The sequence below is a fragment of the Bombina bombina genome, chromosome 4 (assembly GCF_027579735.1).
Source record: "Bombina bombina isolate aBomBom1 chromosome 4, aBomBom1.pri, whole genome shotgun sequence".
NCBI classification, from domain to species: domain Eukaryota; kingdom Metazoa; phylum Chordata; class Amphibia; order Anura; family Bombinatoridae; genus Bombina; species Bombina bombina.
Genome location: NC_069502.1, coordinates 601,124,533 through 601,140,368, shown reverse-complemented (window position 1 = coordinate 601,140,368; position 15,836 = coordinate 601,124,533). Strand labels below are relative to the sequence as shown.

The 15,836-nt window shown below is 36.5% G+C and overlaps 1 protein-coding gene across 2 annotated transcripts in view; it reads left to right on the top strand.

Annotated features, from left to right (window-relative positions):
- The window catches only part of HACE1 (HECT domain and ankyrin repeat containing E3 ubiquitin protein ligase 1), a 338,264-nt gene that overhangs the window by 123,408 nt on the left and 199,020 nt on the right, over positions 1-15,836 (top strand). For both annotated transcript variants that reach the window (XM_053710580.1, XM_053710579.1), the window contains exons 9-10: positions 10,133-10,234; positions 10,459-10,565. In XM_053710580.1, the coding sequence (XP_053566555.1) occupies positions 10,133-10,234; positions 10,459-10,565 (209 nt within the window). The remainder of the gene's footprint in view (positions 1-10,132; positions 10,235-10,458; positions 10,566-15,836) is intronic.

The window sequence follows — 15,836 nt, the reverse complement described above, 5'->3', positions numbered from 1 at the left end:
CCTGTTCCACAGCATAGATTCTGGTAAGATCATTTCATTTATACACATTTGATAACGCAAGAAGACAGGGTCACAGTGTGTCTCCTTTTATCTGTATAGAATCAAGGGTTAATATCCTCGGAAACGGGATTATTGAACAGGGGGGGATTTATGCATACTTTTCTTTATTAATGCTGCGACATGTGTGAGATGAGGCTCTGTCAATGTGTGAACAGTCAGGTTTCCTTAGAGAGCGACGTGGCCTTTTTGGCGCATTTTTTCGTTAGTTCAGGGGCGGTCCTGCATGGCACTCCATGTGACCGGGTGTGGCCTCTTTAACTTCCTCTTTCTTGACTGGCGGTTGCAGGAGTCGAAGCGGTTTCTCCGTGGTCCAGGTCATAGGAGGTGGTGAGTACCCTGGCCATTGGGATATAAAGGTGCCATTTAATTTCTTTCTAGTCCGAAATAAAGGCGCAAGCTATGGAGGACTCTGATATGTTAGAGGGTACTCCCTCTTTAACCAAATCTAATTCCTGTGTTTATTGTGAGGAGCTTCCGGTGGATCTGCCTACTCAACTATGTTCCACATGCTTTGATAATATTGTACCTTTGAGGGTTCTCCGTCCCGCGAGGTGCGTTCCCTACATTCATCTTAGATTACACGGTCCCCGTTAAGATGGCTAATATTATTAAGAACGAATGGGAGAAACTTGGCTCAACTTTTTCTCCCTCTACTTCTTTTAAAAAACTGTACCCCATTCTGGACTCTCAGCTGTGGGGGGCCATCCCTAAGGTGCTTTGCAAAATTGTTTGAACAGTGTTATAGATTGTTGAAAACACCGCTGCCATTGAGTGCTAAAGAATACCATGAGAACTAGGCAAATCTGATAATAGAAATAAATTGAAAGGTTGCTTAAAATCCCATTATCTATCTAAACCATGAAAGCATGGGCGTTGGAACCCCCATAAAATCTGGGGGATAGCATTTTTACTGGCAGGTTATTCTTTTTTTTTTTTTTTATAATTTTTATTATTTTCTTATGTCAAAAATACAAAGTTCAGGTACACAATTGCTTTACATCTCGTATATAAAAGGAAGAACAAGAAAGGGAAGACCTTTTACAAGAAAGAAGCATTTAAACTGCACATTCATTTATTTCCCAAAAAGAAAAGATACGTTTTTCCTTAGTCCTAGCATTGACCAAGGAGGTAATTCTTGAATAGGTTATTTATCACTATGTCTAGGGAGGCGCTTTGGGGAGAAAAAAAAAAAAAAAGGGGGGCAGGGAGGGGAGAGGTTCTCTTCCCCCCCTCTCCCCCCCCATATTGATAGAATTCCTCTCAATTCCTCACAGCTCCTCTCAATGCCCTCTCTCCCCCTCTCCAGATGGTTGGGGGATACTAATAATTCCATTAATGTGATTCGTATAGTCATTTCCCATAGATTTAATAAATGGACCCCAAACATTAAAAAATTTATCTGCCTTAAAAGGGCAAAACTTTTTATAGTCATATGCTTCAAGAATGCCTTCTTTCAACATTGCTTTCTTAAGTTGACTAACCTTTGGAGAGTACCTATCGATCCAGCAGGAAAAGATCAATGATCTTGCTTTTATTATCACTTTGTGTACAAATCTGTTATTTCCCTCCCATAAAGGAGAATGTGTAAGGAAGAAAATGTTTACTGCTGATAGTTTAATATCTAGTTTTAGTATGCTAGAAAGCCAAAAACTCACTTTCGACCATAATTGAAGTTGTTTAGGGCACTCATATATCAAGTGGAGTAAATCTGGGTTAGTTTTTGAGCATTTAATACACTTATTCTCCACCCCTTTATTCCATTTACAAACTCTATTCGGAGTTAAATAATCTTGGTGCATAAGTCTGAAATGCGATTCCCTTCCTGCCATTGAATTCTCCAATTTATATAATGTCCCAAAACTAATTTGTATGGTTTTATCTTCTCTACAGATAGGTATACTATTTTCCCATTTATTATAAAGATCTTCTAGTTGCCTTGACTTAAAGCCATTTAGAAGTATTTCGTAGATAACTGAGAGTGGCCTCTGCCTGATTTTTGGATGGTCCAAAAGAGGATGAGGCTGAAAGAATGAATCAGAGTCCTGGTAAAGAAATGACTTTAAATAATGTTTTGCTTGTATAAAATAAAATCTATCCTTACCCGGAATTTGATAAAGCCTTTGAATTTCCTCAAATTTAAGTATTTGCTTAGTCTTCCAGTTACATAAATGTCCTAAGTTGGATACTCCACAGTCTCCCCAACGCTGAAATGTGGAATAATTTAGGCCCGGAATAAATTGGGAGTTCCCCACTAATGGTACCCATCTGGAATACGCTTTCTTTTTTATTGATATAATTTTCATAGCTGCAGTCCAAGCAGCCAGAATGTCTTTCAACATAGGGTGTTGATATATTTCCCTCCCTCTTTCTTTGTTAGATGCATACAAAACAAATTCTAATGCCAATGATTTACATAGTCTTCTATCTAATGAACAATTTGTATAGGTATTAGAATGGAAAGTCCAATCTAGTGGGAACTGCAGTAGGGTGGCATAGTTATATAGTAACAAATTGGGCAATGCTAAGCCCCCACTAATAAAGGGTAGATATAGTTTATCCATCTTAATTCTGGGTCTCCTGCCTCGCCAGATAAAATATCGAAGGGCTTTCGTGAACTTATTTAGATCATGTTGTTTAATTAATAAGGGAAACATACGCAAGGTGTAGAGTATTTTTGGGAGGATAAACATCTTATACGCTGCCACTCTTCCTGAAAGGGAGAGTGGCAGGTCTACCCAGTTTTTAAGCTTCTCTATACAGTGATTTAAAACATATACTGTGTTATCCCTATACCAATTTTGAGGAGAAGGGGATAAATATATACCTAGATACTTTAATGTATCTGTTTCTACAAATGGGTGAACCATATTTGTTTTTGGTTTTTTAAGCCATAAAATACTAGACTTAGAAAAGTTTATTTTATATCCTGAGATCTTTCTGTATATCTCTAACTGAGAGATCACTTCATTAATTTGAGAGTTTGGATCTGATACACATATTAGAAGATCATCCGCGAAGATAGATAACTGAAATATCTCCTCGTCCAGTCTGCAGCCTAGTACTTTCCTCCTGAGTTTCATAGCCAGGGGTTCAAGTACCAAGTCAAAAAGCAGTGGTGACATAGGGCACCCCTGTCTTGTTCCTCTAGATAGGGAAAAGGGAGCAGAGATATCGCCGTTTACCAAAAGAGTGGCCCTGGCGTCAGAGTATACGTTAGATATTAAGTTTAAAAAATTACCTCTAAGGCCAAAATTAAACAGTGTCTGCTGGAGAAGGTTATTCTTATTTAGTAAACTTTGAATTGTCCAGAACGGCAAATTTTATATAAATAAATAAAATTCCAACATAAGCCCCACAAAACAATAATAAAGTACATAACAAAATGAAAGTACTGCACTGTAGTGAGTGTCAATGACTCTAGTGTATATGAGCAGGAAAGGACCGCAGCAGCATTTTGTCTATAGCAGCAGTGTATCAACTGTATATTGCACATAGTAACATAGTAATGACGTGTGTGTGTGTGTGTATATATATATATATGTGTGTGTGTATATGTATGTATATATATATATATATATATATATATATATATATATATATATGTGTGTGTGTGTGTGTGTGTGTGTGTGTATATCAGCAGTAAAACACAAAATAACAGCAGCTTATTGTGAATATCAGCAGTGCAGTAGTAGACTAATGACATATGCAGAGTTTTGTCTATATGAGCTGTGAAACACATCAAATAGCAGCATAATGTGTCGCCTGTATATTGTACATAGCAGTAGAGTTATTCATATAAGCAGCCTTTGTGTATAAGAGCAGCATATTGCTTACACATATAGCTGTCACACGGGACAATTATACAGGTTAGAATAATTCCTATAAGCAGCATGTTGCGTACAGATACCATATAATACTATAATATATAGTATATATAAGTTATACATTGACATATAATGTTTTCCCATAGCAGTGTAGCTGCTATAGCAGTATATTAGTGATTATGGGGCACAATATTACATATAAGAGGCACGGAAGTACAAGCTAATACACGCGGCAGTGTTACGGTAGGTAGTAGAACAATGTTACATAACAGTAATTAGGATATAGAGAAGCAGTGTATCAAGTGACACCCCCTGCCTATTGTGTATAGCAGAAGATTATAACAGTGGTTTGGTGAATATGGGGCACAATATTACATATAACAAATACAGGGAAATAGATACAGCAATAACACAGAACAGTGGGCCAGATTACAAGTGGACTGCTAACTGTTGCACACGAGTGACTCGTATTACAAGTTGAAAGTAAAAATGATCTTGAGAGCTCAGGCTTATTTTACGCTCGTCAGGTTAGTGCGACTGAAAACATTGTGTAGTGTGTTAAATAAAAACTGCACTAAATACAACATAAATACATTTAAAATTACAGTTAACACTCACATAAACACTATTTGATAAAAAATTGTGATATTTGATTTTTTTTATAAGGGTTAAAGGGTATATGGTATATGACAAGGAATTTAACTGTTAAGGGCTATAATGTATATATGCATATATATACAGGTAGCCCTCAGTTTACGCCGGGGTTAGGTTCCAGAAGGAATGGTTGTAAATCGAAACCATTGTAAATTGAAACCCAGTTTATAATGTAAGTCAATGGGAAGTGAGGGAGTTGGGTTCTAGACCCCTCTCAAAATTGTCATAAGTAACATCTAATACATTATTTTTAAAGCTTTGAAATGAAGACTTTAAGTGCTAAACAGCATTATAAACCTAATAAAATAATCACAACACAGACTTTACTTGCATTTTTCTGCAAACAGTTCTTTCTATGCATTCCAATATGGACTGATTTATAGACAGGAAGATCTTGTTCCTTTGAAATCTGCTCGATAGCTCAGGTCTGGTTAAACTGATTAATTTCAACTTGATTGGCTTTGCTGCAACACAAGCAGACAGCTCCACCTATTGGCTATTTTAATAAATGCACTGCCTCTCAATGCTTTTCAATAGCAGTCACATGACTGGAAAAAAAGGTTGTTATTCTGAAACGGTGTAAATTGAACCGTTGTAAAACGAGGGCCACCTGTATACACATGTCTAAGTGTGTGTGTATCAGTAATGTGCAGTCACTAGAGGCAGGTGAGGCAGTGCTTCACCTCTCATATGGGCAAAAATATATATTTTTTTATGGGCTTTTAAAAAATAAAAATAAAAAAATTGCAAATTTTTTCCCCAGCATTTTTTTTTTCACAGATACATGTTGTGCAATGGAGAGGCACAAGCAGGTCTGCCCACCATTACACAACATGCTGCGCCACCTACTGGATTAAAGTGGTTAAGCTCATTGCATGTCCCATAATTGCTTATTTGAGGCAGTCCTATTTGGGCTGAACCAATCTAGTGAGAGGCATTAGTCAGTGGAACTTAGGGTTGGGGCTGGATGCTAAATCATATAAAACAAAACAAAAATGGAAAAAAACTAATTTCATTTATTTTGTTGCTGTGCTGTGAACCTGCTAGCATTGCTAAAGTGAAAAAGAGAGTTCTGTTCTTCCCCTCTAAGTGCAGTGGAATGTGCCACTGTCACTTCCTTAATACAGACAGTGGCAGAGCAGGAAGAGATTCAGTAAATAAGCAGTGTTTAATCCACATCTTAATAAGTTCTGCAAGCTTAGATTTCACTGAAAGGGATTCTGTTAGTGAAAATTATAATTTAATGAATGTGGTTTAGTATTTTTTGGTTTTTTTACTCTTTAACAGCAGTTGAATGATCGTTTTTGTATTTTGTTTCCTCAACCTTTACACCCACTAACTTAACAGCTTGCCTTCACTTTCTGAACTCTCTGTAGCTCTGCTGTTTTATTACATAAAAATGCAGTGGTCTCTCTCCCTCCCCCCTTGTGTGTGTGTGCCTCTCTCTCTCTATCTATCTATATCTATCCATCTCTCTCCTTATGTGTTGTTCTCCCCATGGTCTCTCTGTCTCTCTTCCTCCGCCTCTGACTCTCTCATGCCTTATGTGTCTCTCTAACCCTCTGTGTTTGATTGTGTCTCTCTCTCTTTCTCTAACCCTCTGTGTGTGATTGTGTGTCTCTCTCTCTCTCTCTCTCTCTCTCTAACCCTCTGTGTGTCTCTCTCTCTCTCTCTCTCTCTCTAACCCTCTGTGTGTGTCTCTCTCTCTCTCTAACCCTCTGTGTGTGATTGTGTGTCTCTCTCTTTCTCTCTCTCTAACCCTCTGTGTGTGTCTCTCTCTCTCTTTCTCTCTCTAACCCTCTGTGTGTGTGTCTCTCTCTAACCCTCTGTGTGTCTCTCTTTCTCTCTCTCTAACCCTCTGTGTGTGTCTTTCTCTCTCTTTCTCTCTCTAACCCTCTGTGTATGTGTTTCTGTCTACCTTTTATTTATTTAATTAATGAATTGGTAGTGCCATCTGATGGTGTGGCTTTATTTAAAGGGGTGGGGTCAAGCGCCCCACCATCTTTAAATTTCACCAGCCGCCACTGGATCAAGACATTTTTATATTTACTGAATAATGAAAGAATCTATAATCATAATTTGCAGCATTAAAGTAAAAAGTATGTTTTAAACATATTTTAATGGGCATGGATTTCTAGATCTCATAATCAGAGCAAGCATTTTGTTACCTGGCAAGTGTTTCTGTTACAATCCTTTAGACTAAAATCAGATGTTTACTAAGTTGACCAGTTTTCCAAGACACCATTTAAAGGGACATGAAACCCATATGTTTTCTTTCATGATTTAGAAAGAACATGCAATTTAAATAACTTTCCAATTTACATCTAATATCTAATTGTCTTCATTCTTTTGATATCCTTTGTTGAAAATCATATCTAAATATGCTCAGTAGTTGCTGATTGGTGGCTGCACATAGATACCTCATGTGATTGGCTCACCCATGTGCATTGCTATTTCTTCAACAAAGGATATCTAAAGAATGAAGGCGTATCCAAGCCACTGCCTCACCAGCCTCTGACGTCACTGGTGTGTGTGTATATATATATATATATATATATATATAGATATGTATATATATATATATATATATATAGATATGTGTGTGTGTGTGTATGTATATATATATGTATTTGTGTTTTACTGTCTATTTACTGTACATATTTAAAATTCCAATGTTGTTCACATACAGAAAAGTTATTTTTATTGTAAATATATACTCCTATATATATCAGTGAAAGAAGAAAAAATAAGGTAGGAATAGTAAAATTGAAATCAGTTGATGGTAGAATAATAGAAGGAGATAAGCAGATTGCAGACTGTCTCAATGATTACTTCTGTTCTGTTTTCACTAAAGATTGTGAAGATACAATGTCTACATTAAGGGATGCTACGCAAAATAGAAACAAGCTTAACAGTAATCTTTTTACAGAGGATGAGGTTTTGTTAGCATTATCAAAAATAAATGTTACAAAGGCAGTGGGTCCTGATAATATTCATCCAAGGGTTTTAAAAGAACTTCGATCAGTGCTAACTGTCCCATTAACTGATCTGTTTAATCAGTCACTATTAACAGGAGCTGTCCCAGATGATTGGAGAATAGCAAATGTAATACCCCTTCATAAAAAGGGCAGTAGAGAAGAATCTGGCAACTACAGGCCAGTTAGTTTAACTTCAGTAGTAGGGAAATTAATGGAAAGCCTCTTAAAAGAAAGAATTATGACTTACATAAAGACAAACAATTTAGAGGACCAAAATCAGCATGGTTTTACTTCAGGGAGATCATGTCAGACTAATCTAATTGACTTCTTTGATTATGTAACAAAAGTATTAGACAAGGGAGGAGCAGTTGATGTAGCATATCTAGATTTCAGCAAAGCATTTGACACCGTCCCACACAATAAACTTATTCACAAACTATATCTCCTTGGTCTAGATTCAAAAATTGTGAACTGGGTGGAATGCTGGCTTAAGGACAGAAAACAAAGTGTCTTAGTAAATGGAGTTCATTCAGCAGAGGGGGCTGTTACTAGTGGTGTTCCTCAGGGGTCAGTTCTGGGGCCTGTTTTGTTTAACATATTTATCTGCGATATCAGCAAAGGGCTACAGGGGAAAGTATGTCTCTTTGCAGATGATACAAAAATTTGCAACAGAGTGGATGTTCCAGGGGGGGTAGACAAAATGAGAAGTGATATACAACAATTGGAGGATTGGACAAATGACTGGGGTCTAAAGTTTAACACAGCAAAGTGTAAAATAATGCATTTAGGGAAGAAAAATCCAAATGTTAATTACAGACTCAATGGCACTTTACTGACTGTTACAGACGAGGAACAGGACTTGGGAATTATTATTTCAGATGATTTAAAACTTAGTAAACAATGTAGTAATGCAGCGAGTAAGGCTAGCAGAATGCTTGGATGTATTGGTAGAGGTATTTGCAGCAGAAATAGTAAGGTTCTTATGCCACTTTATAGATCATTAGTTAGGCCTCATCTTGAGTATTGTGTGCAGTTCTGGAGGCCATATCTTCAGAAGGATATTAACAAACTTGAATCTGTGCAAAGGAGGGCTACCAAAATGGTACATGGTCTAAAAAATAAAACTTACCAGGATAGGCTCAATGACCTAAATATGTATAGCTTAGAGGAGAGAAGGGAAAGAGGTGATATGATAGCAACTTTCAAGTACATTAAAGGGTTTAGTAAAACTGAGGCTGTGGGTATTTTACATAAAATGGAAAATTCAAGAACAAGGGGTCATGAGCTCAAGCTAAAGGGTAGTAGATTCAGAAGTAATTTGAGGAAGCACTTCTTTACAGAAAGAGTGATTGATTTATGGAATAAACTTCCTCAAGAGGTAGTAGCAACAAACACTGTGGGGGACTTTAAAAATGCATGGGACAAGCATAGGGCTATCCTACGAACTAGATAAGTTTATACTGTTAGGTAAGATCGGGCAGACTTGCTGGGCCTATGGCTCTTATCTGCCGTCAATATCTATGTTTCTATGTTTCTATATAGGAGTATATATTTATATATATATATATATATATATATATATATATATATATATATATATATATATATATATATAAGTCAGGACAGATCGCACTCCAGACTGCCAGGGTGCAACAAACGTTCTAAATTAGTCACTATTTATTGTACAATAAATAGTGACAAATTTAAAAAATAGTTGCCATTGGAGTGCACTTTTCTTGCTGACTATATGAGGTCACTGACGAGACACATACTAGGCCGAAACGTACGTCTAAATTTAACTTGATTTGCTAAAAGTCCTGTGAGTGCCCTCTATACTTGTCAATGTATATATATATATATATATATATATATATATATGTATATTAAAATAAAAAAAAATTCCATGTGAGGAATGTTAAATATATGTAACACGCTTCAGGTTTTGAGTTTTAGGCCTAATACGTGTCGGGTTAACGCACATGAAGAATTTGTTATCTTAAAGCACCTTTTTAAAATATTCAATATAAGATATTAAAAATATTAATAATTAATGGCTTATGGAACATTGTCTGGATCCACCCATCACAGACTTAAAAAGACACTTGGACTGGCTTCAATGGTACCGATATCATATATAACAACAGTGAACATAGTTATTGTTTCGTATTATTTTTGTTCTTTAAAAAATAGAAAAAGATTTAAAGATGGGAAAGTAGCTATCTATAACCGCTATTGTACAAACTGTAGACTTTTACCAACTGTATGCACATTTCAACTTATGTACAATTGACATGAATGTTGTTTAAAAACTTTCCTCAAAAAATAAAAAAAAATATATTTTAATAATTTTTTTACACACTGTCAAAAAATCTATATAAAGATATATTTGTTGTGTAATCGCCGATGTAAGAATTGATACCTTGGGGTAACTTTTATTTAGCAGGTGGACATGCCAGGCAATGAAGTTGACCATATAAGTTTATGTGTATTTTTTGTTTATTGACAAACAAATCATGGTTCTGGTGTCATGTTTGTTAATAGTAATTTATAAATAGATGTTGCACAACAAGAACTACTACATCAGTATTAAGAGTAATTACATTTTACAATTTGTAGGGTGGTTATGGAGAAACCTGTGACATTCTTATACAGCATCATCCAAGACTCTTCCAGGCATTAATTCAAATGACACAGAATGACGATATCAAAGAAAATATGGTAAATCTGTATCTTGTATTGAGTTTGTGGATATTTTAAATATAAACTTGTTGTTTTTTTAGATTCAGATGTTTACTTAAAATATTTGCATCTGTTATTCACATAAAATAGTTAACCATTATAATGTTTAAAATACACTTCTAGATTGCTTTATATATTACATTACATATATAATCATTATTACATAAACAAAATGTTAATGTAATTCTATTCTTTGTGCTTAGTTAAGGCAGGTCCTTGAACATTTGTCACAGCTGAATGAAAGCCAGTACCTTAAGATTCTTACAAGCCTTGCTGAAGTGGCTACAACGAATGGTCATAAACTTCTAAGGTAAGGTGAAGGCAATAAATTTACTATGCCACAATACACACTGCATGGATCATGTGATGAAATCATAGCTCCTAAATTCTACATCTACATATACATACATCATGTATGTATATGTGTGTGTATATATATATATATATATATATATATATATATATATTTATTACCTTCCTGGCTCTAACAATATTATGGCTCTTTCCCTCAATATTCTGGTTAACACTGTTTCTTTGTCCTTGTGACCTTTTATGTATCTTGTAAAAAAAATAAAAAAATGTTGACAACTTTGTGTGAGGCAACTTAGATTTCTGACTAGGGGCCTCTCTGGGCTTGTGAGATTATCTAAGTCTGGTCAGTACTCCAAGGTCCCTCAAAAAAAACATAATTTATGTAAGAACTTACCTGATAAATTAATTTCGTTCATATTGGCAAGAGTCCATGAGCTAGTGACGTATGGGATATACAATCCTACCAGGAGGGGCAAAGTTTCCCAAACCTCAAAATGCCTATAAATACCCCCCTCACCACACCCACAATTCAGTTTAATGAATAGCCAAGTAGTGGGGTGATAGAGAAAGGAGTAAAATGTATCTACAAAGGAATTTGGAAATAATTGTGCTTTATACAAAAAAATCATAACCACCATAAAAAAGGGTGGGCCCCATGGACTCTTGCCAATATGAAAGAAATGAATTTATCAGGTAAGTTCTTGCATAAATTATGTTTTCTTTCATGTAATTGGCAAGAGGTCCATGAGCTAGTGACGTATGGGCTAACAATACCCAAGATGTGGAACTCCACGCAAGAGTCACTAGAGAGAGAGGGATAAAACAAAAACAGCCATTTTTTGCTGAAAAAAATTAATGCACAACCCAAAATATAAGTTTATTCTCATAAATGAAAAGAAAAACTTAAAACATAAGCAGAAGAATCAAACTGAAACAGCTGCCTGAAGAACTTTTCTACCAAAAACTGCTTCCGAAGAAGCAAATACATCAAAACGGTAGAATTTAGTAAATGTATGCAAAGAAGGCCAAGTTGCTGCTTTGCAAATCTGATCAACTGAAGCTTCATTCTTAAAAGCCCACGAAGTGGAGACTGATCTAGTAGAATGAGCTGTAATTCTCTGAGGCGGGGCTTGACCCGACTCCAAATAAGCTTGATGAATCAAAAGCTTTAACCACGAAGCCAAGGAAACAGCAGAAGCCTTCTGACCTTTCCTAGAACCACAAAATATAACAAATAAACTAGAAATCTTCCTGAAATCTTAATAGTAGCTTCAACATAATATTTCAAAGGTCTTACCACATCCAAAGAATGTAAGGATCTCTCCAAAGAATTCTTAGGATTAGGACACAAGGAAGGGACAACAATTTCTCTATTAATTATCCAAACCATCCTGAAGAAACTGTAAAATTCTAGGAATTCTAAAAGAATGCCAAGAGAATTTATGAGAAGAACACCATGAAATGTAAGTCTTCCAAACTCGATAATAAATCTTTCTAGAAACAGATTTACGAGCCTGCAACATAGTATTAATCACAGAGTCAGAGAAACCTCTATGACTAAGCGTTCAATTTCCATACCTTCAAATTTAATGATTTGAGATCCTGATGGAAAAACGGACCTTGAGATAAAAGATCTGGCCTTAATGGAAGTAGCCAAGGTTGGCAACTGGACATCCAAACAAGATCTGCATACCAAAACCTGTGAGGCCATGCTGGAGCCACCAGCAGCACAAACGATTGCTCCATGATGATTTTGGAGATCACTCTTGGAAGAAGAACTAGAGGCGGGAAAATATAAGCAGATTTATAACACCAAGGAAGAGTCAATGCATCCACTGCTTCTGCCTGAGTATCCCTGGACCTGGACAGGTACCTAGGAAGTTTTTTGTTTAGATGAGATGCCATCAGATCTATTTCTGGAAGTCCCCACATCTGAACAATTTGAGAAAACACATCTGGGTGGAGAGACCATTCTCCCGGATGTAAAGTCTGACGACTGAGGTAATCCGCTTCCCAATTGTCTATACCTGGGATATGAACCGCAGAAATTAGACAGGAGCTGGATTCCGCCCAAACAAGTATCCAAGATACTTCTTTCATAGCTTGAGGACTGTGAGTCCCACCCTGATGATTGACATATGCCACAGTTGTGATATTGTCTGTCTGAAAATAAATGAACGGTTCTCTCTTCAACAGAGGCCAAAACTTAAGAGCCCTGAGAATCGCACGGAGTTCCAAAATATTGATTGGTAATCTTGCCTCTTGAGATTACCAAACCCCTTGTGCTGTCAGAGATCCCCAAACAGCTCCCCAACCTGAAAGACTTGCATCTGTTCTGATCACAGTCCAGGTTGGCTGAACGAAAGAGGCCCCTAAAATGATATGATGGTGATCTAACCACCAAGTCAGAGAAAGTCAAACATTGGGATTTAAGGATATTAATTGTGATATCCTTGTATAATCGCTGCACCATTGGTTCAGCATACAAAGCTGGAGAGGTCTCATATGAAAACGAGCAAAGGGGATCGCGTCCGATGCTGTAGTCATGAGACCTAAAACTTCCATGCACATAGCTACTGAAGGGAATGACTAAGACTGAAGGTTCCGACAGGCTGCAACCAATTTCAAACGTCTCTTGTCTGTTAGAGACAAAGTCATGGACACTGAATCTATCTGGAAACCTAAAAAGCTTACCTTTGTCTGAGGAATCAAAGAACTTTTTGATAAATTGATCCTCCAACCATGTCTTTGAAGAAACAACACTAGTTGATTTGTGTGAGATTCTGCAGAACATAAAGCCTGAGCGAGTACCAAATAAGGAAATACTGCAATACCCTGCTTTCTGATTACAGAGAGTAGGGCACCTAGAACCTTTGAAAAGATTCTTGGAGCTTGTCGCTAGGCCAAAAGGAAGAGCAACAAATTGGTAATGCTTGTCTAGAAAAGAGAATCTCAGGAACTGATAGTGATCTGGATGTATCGGAATATGAAGATATGCATCCTGTAAGTCTATTGTGGACATATAATGTCCTTGCTGAACAAAAGGCAGAATAGTCCTTATAGTTACCATTTTGAAAGTTGGTACTCTTGGATCTAAAGATTTTGAATCGATATGTAAAACTGGTCTGAATGAATTTTCTTTCTTTGGGACAATGAATAGATTTGAATAAAACCCCAGACCCTGTTCCTGAAACAGAACTGGCATGATTACCCCTGATAACTCCAGGTCTGAAACACACTTCAGGAAAGCCTGAGCGTTTACTGGGTTTGTCGGAATGCGTGAGAGAAAAAAAATCTTCTCACAGGCGGTCTTACTCTGAATCCTATTCTGTACCCCTGAGAGACAATACTCTGAATCCAATGATTTTGGACCAAATTGATTCAAACATCTTTGACAAATTTTAATCTGCCCCCTACCAGCTGAGCTGGAATGAGGGCCGCACCTTCATGCGGACTTGGGGGCTGGTTTTGATCTCTTAAATGGCTTGGATTTATTCCAATTTGAAGAAGGCTTCCAATTGGAAGCAGATTCCTTGGGGGAAGGATTTTGTTTCTGGTCCTTAGTTTGTCGAAAGGAACGAAAACGGTTAGAAGCTTTAGATTTACCCTTAGGTCTTTTATCCTGAGGCAAATAAACTCATTACCCCCCAGTGATAGTTGAAATTATTGAATCCAACTGAGAACCAAATAATTTATTACCTTGGAAAGAAAGAGATAGCAATCTGAACTTAGAAGTCATATCAGCATTCCAAGATTTGAGCCACAAAGCTCTTCTAGTTAAAATAGACATAGATTTAACATCAATTTTGATAATATCAAAAATGGCATCACAAATGAAATTATTAGCTTGTTGAATCAACTAAACAATGCTAGACAAATCATGATCCGTTGCGCTAAATTTTCCAACCAAAAAGTTGAAGCAGCTGCAACATCAGCCAAAGAAATTGCAGGCCTAAGAAGATGACCTGAATATAAATAAACTTTCCTTAGATAAGATTCAAGTTTCCTATCTAAAGGATCTTTAAAAGAAGTACTATCCTCCTTAGGAATAGTAGTTTAGCAAGAGTAGAAATAGCCCCATCAACTTTGGGGATCTTTTCCCAAAACTCCAATCGAACTGTTGGCAAAGGATACAATCTTTTAAACCTTGAAGAAGGAATTAAAGAAGTACCAGGCCTATTCCATTCCTTAGAAATCATATCAGAAATAGCATCAGGAACTGGAAAAACCTCTGGAATAACCACAGGAGGTTTATAAACAGAATGTAAACGTTTACTAGTTTTAATATCAAGAGGACTAGTCTCCTCCATATCTAATGTAATCATCACTTCTTTTAATAAAGAACGAATATACTCCATTTTAAATAAATAAGAGGATTTGTCAGTGTCAATATCTGAGGCAGGATCTTCTGAATCAGATAGATCCTCATCAGAGAAGGATAATTCAGTATGTTGCTGGTCATTTGACATTTCATCAACCTTATGAGAAGTTTTAAAAGACCTTTTACATTTATTAGAAGGCGGAATGGCAGACAAAGCCTTCTGAATAGAATCAGAAATAAATTCTTTTAAATTTACAGGTATATCTGCATTAGATGTTGAGGGAACAGCAACAGGTAATGAACTACTACTGATGGATACATTCTCTGCATATAAAAGTTTATCATGACAACTATTACAAACCACAGCTGGAGGTATCACCTCCACAAGTTTACAACAAATGCACATAGCTTTGGTAGAACGGTTATCAGGCCGCAGGGTTCCAACAGTGATTTCTGAGACAGGATCAGATTGAGACATCTTGCAAATGTAAGAGAAAAAAACAACATATAAAGCAAAATTATCCATTTCCTTATATGGCAGTTTCAGGAATGGGAACAAATGCAAACAGCATAGCCCTCTGATAGAGAAAAAAGGCAAGAGGCATATAGGAATAGGGTTTTAAATAATGAAAATATTTGGCGCCAAGTATGACGCACAACAAACAGAAAAAAATATTTTTTTTGGCGCCAAAACGTCCGGAAACGACACACTCGCTTCATAGATGACTCAACCTTGTGAAAAGACCCGGCCTCAACTAAGACGCCGGAAAAGACGAATTTTATCAACGAACGTAACTTTGCTCCAAAAAATCTCGCGCCAAGAATGGTGCAATAAACTTTAGCATTTTTCGCCCTTGCGAGCATAATTCTGCACGCAAATTTGAAAATGACAGTCAATTGAAAAAGACTATACCCCAGGTAAGAAATAAATTTTCCTAAAAAATGCAT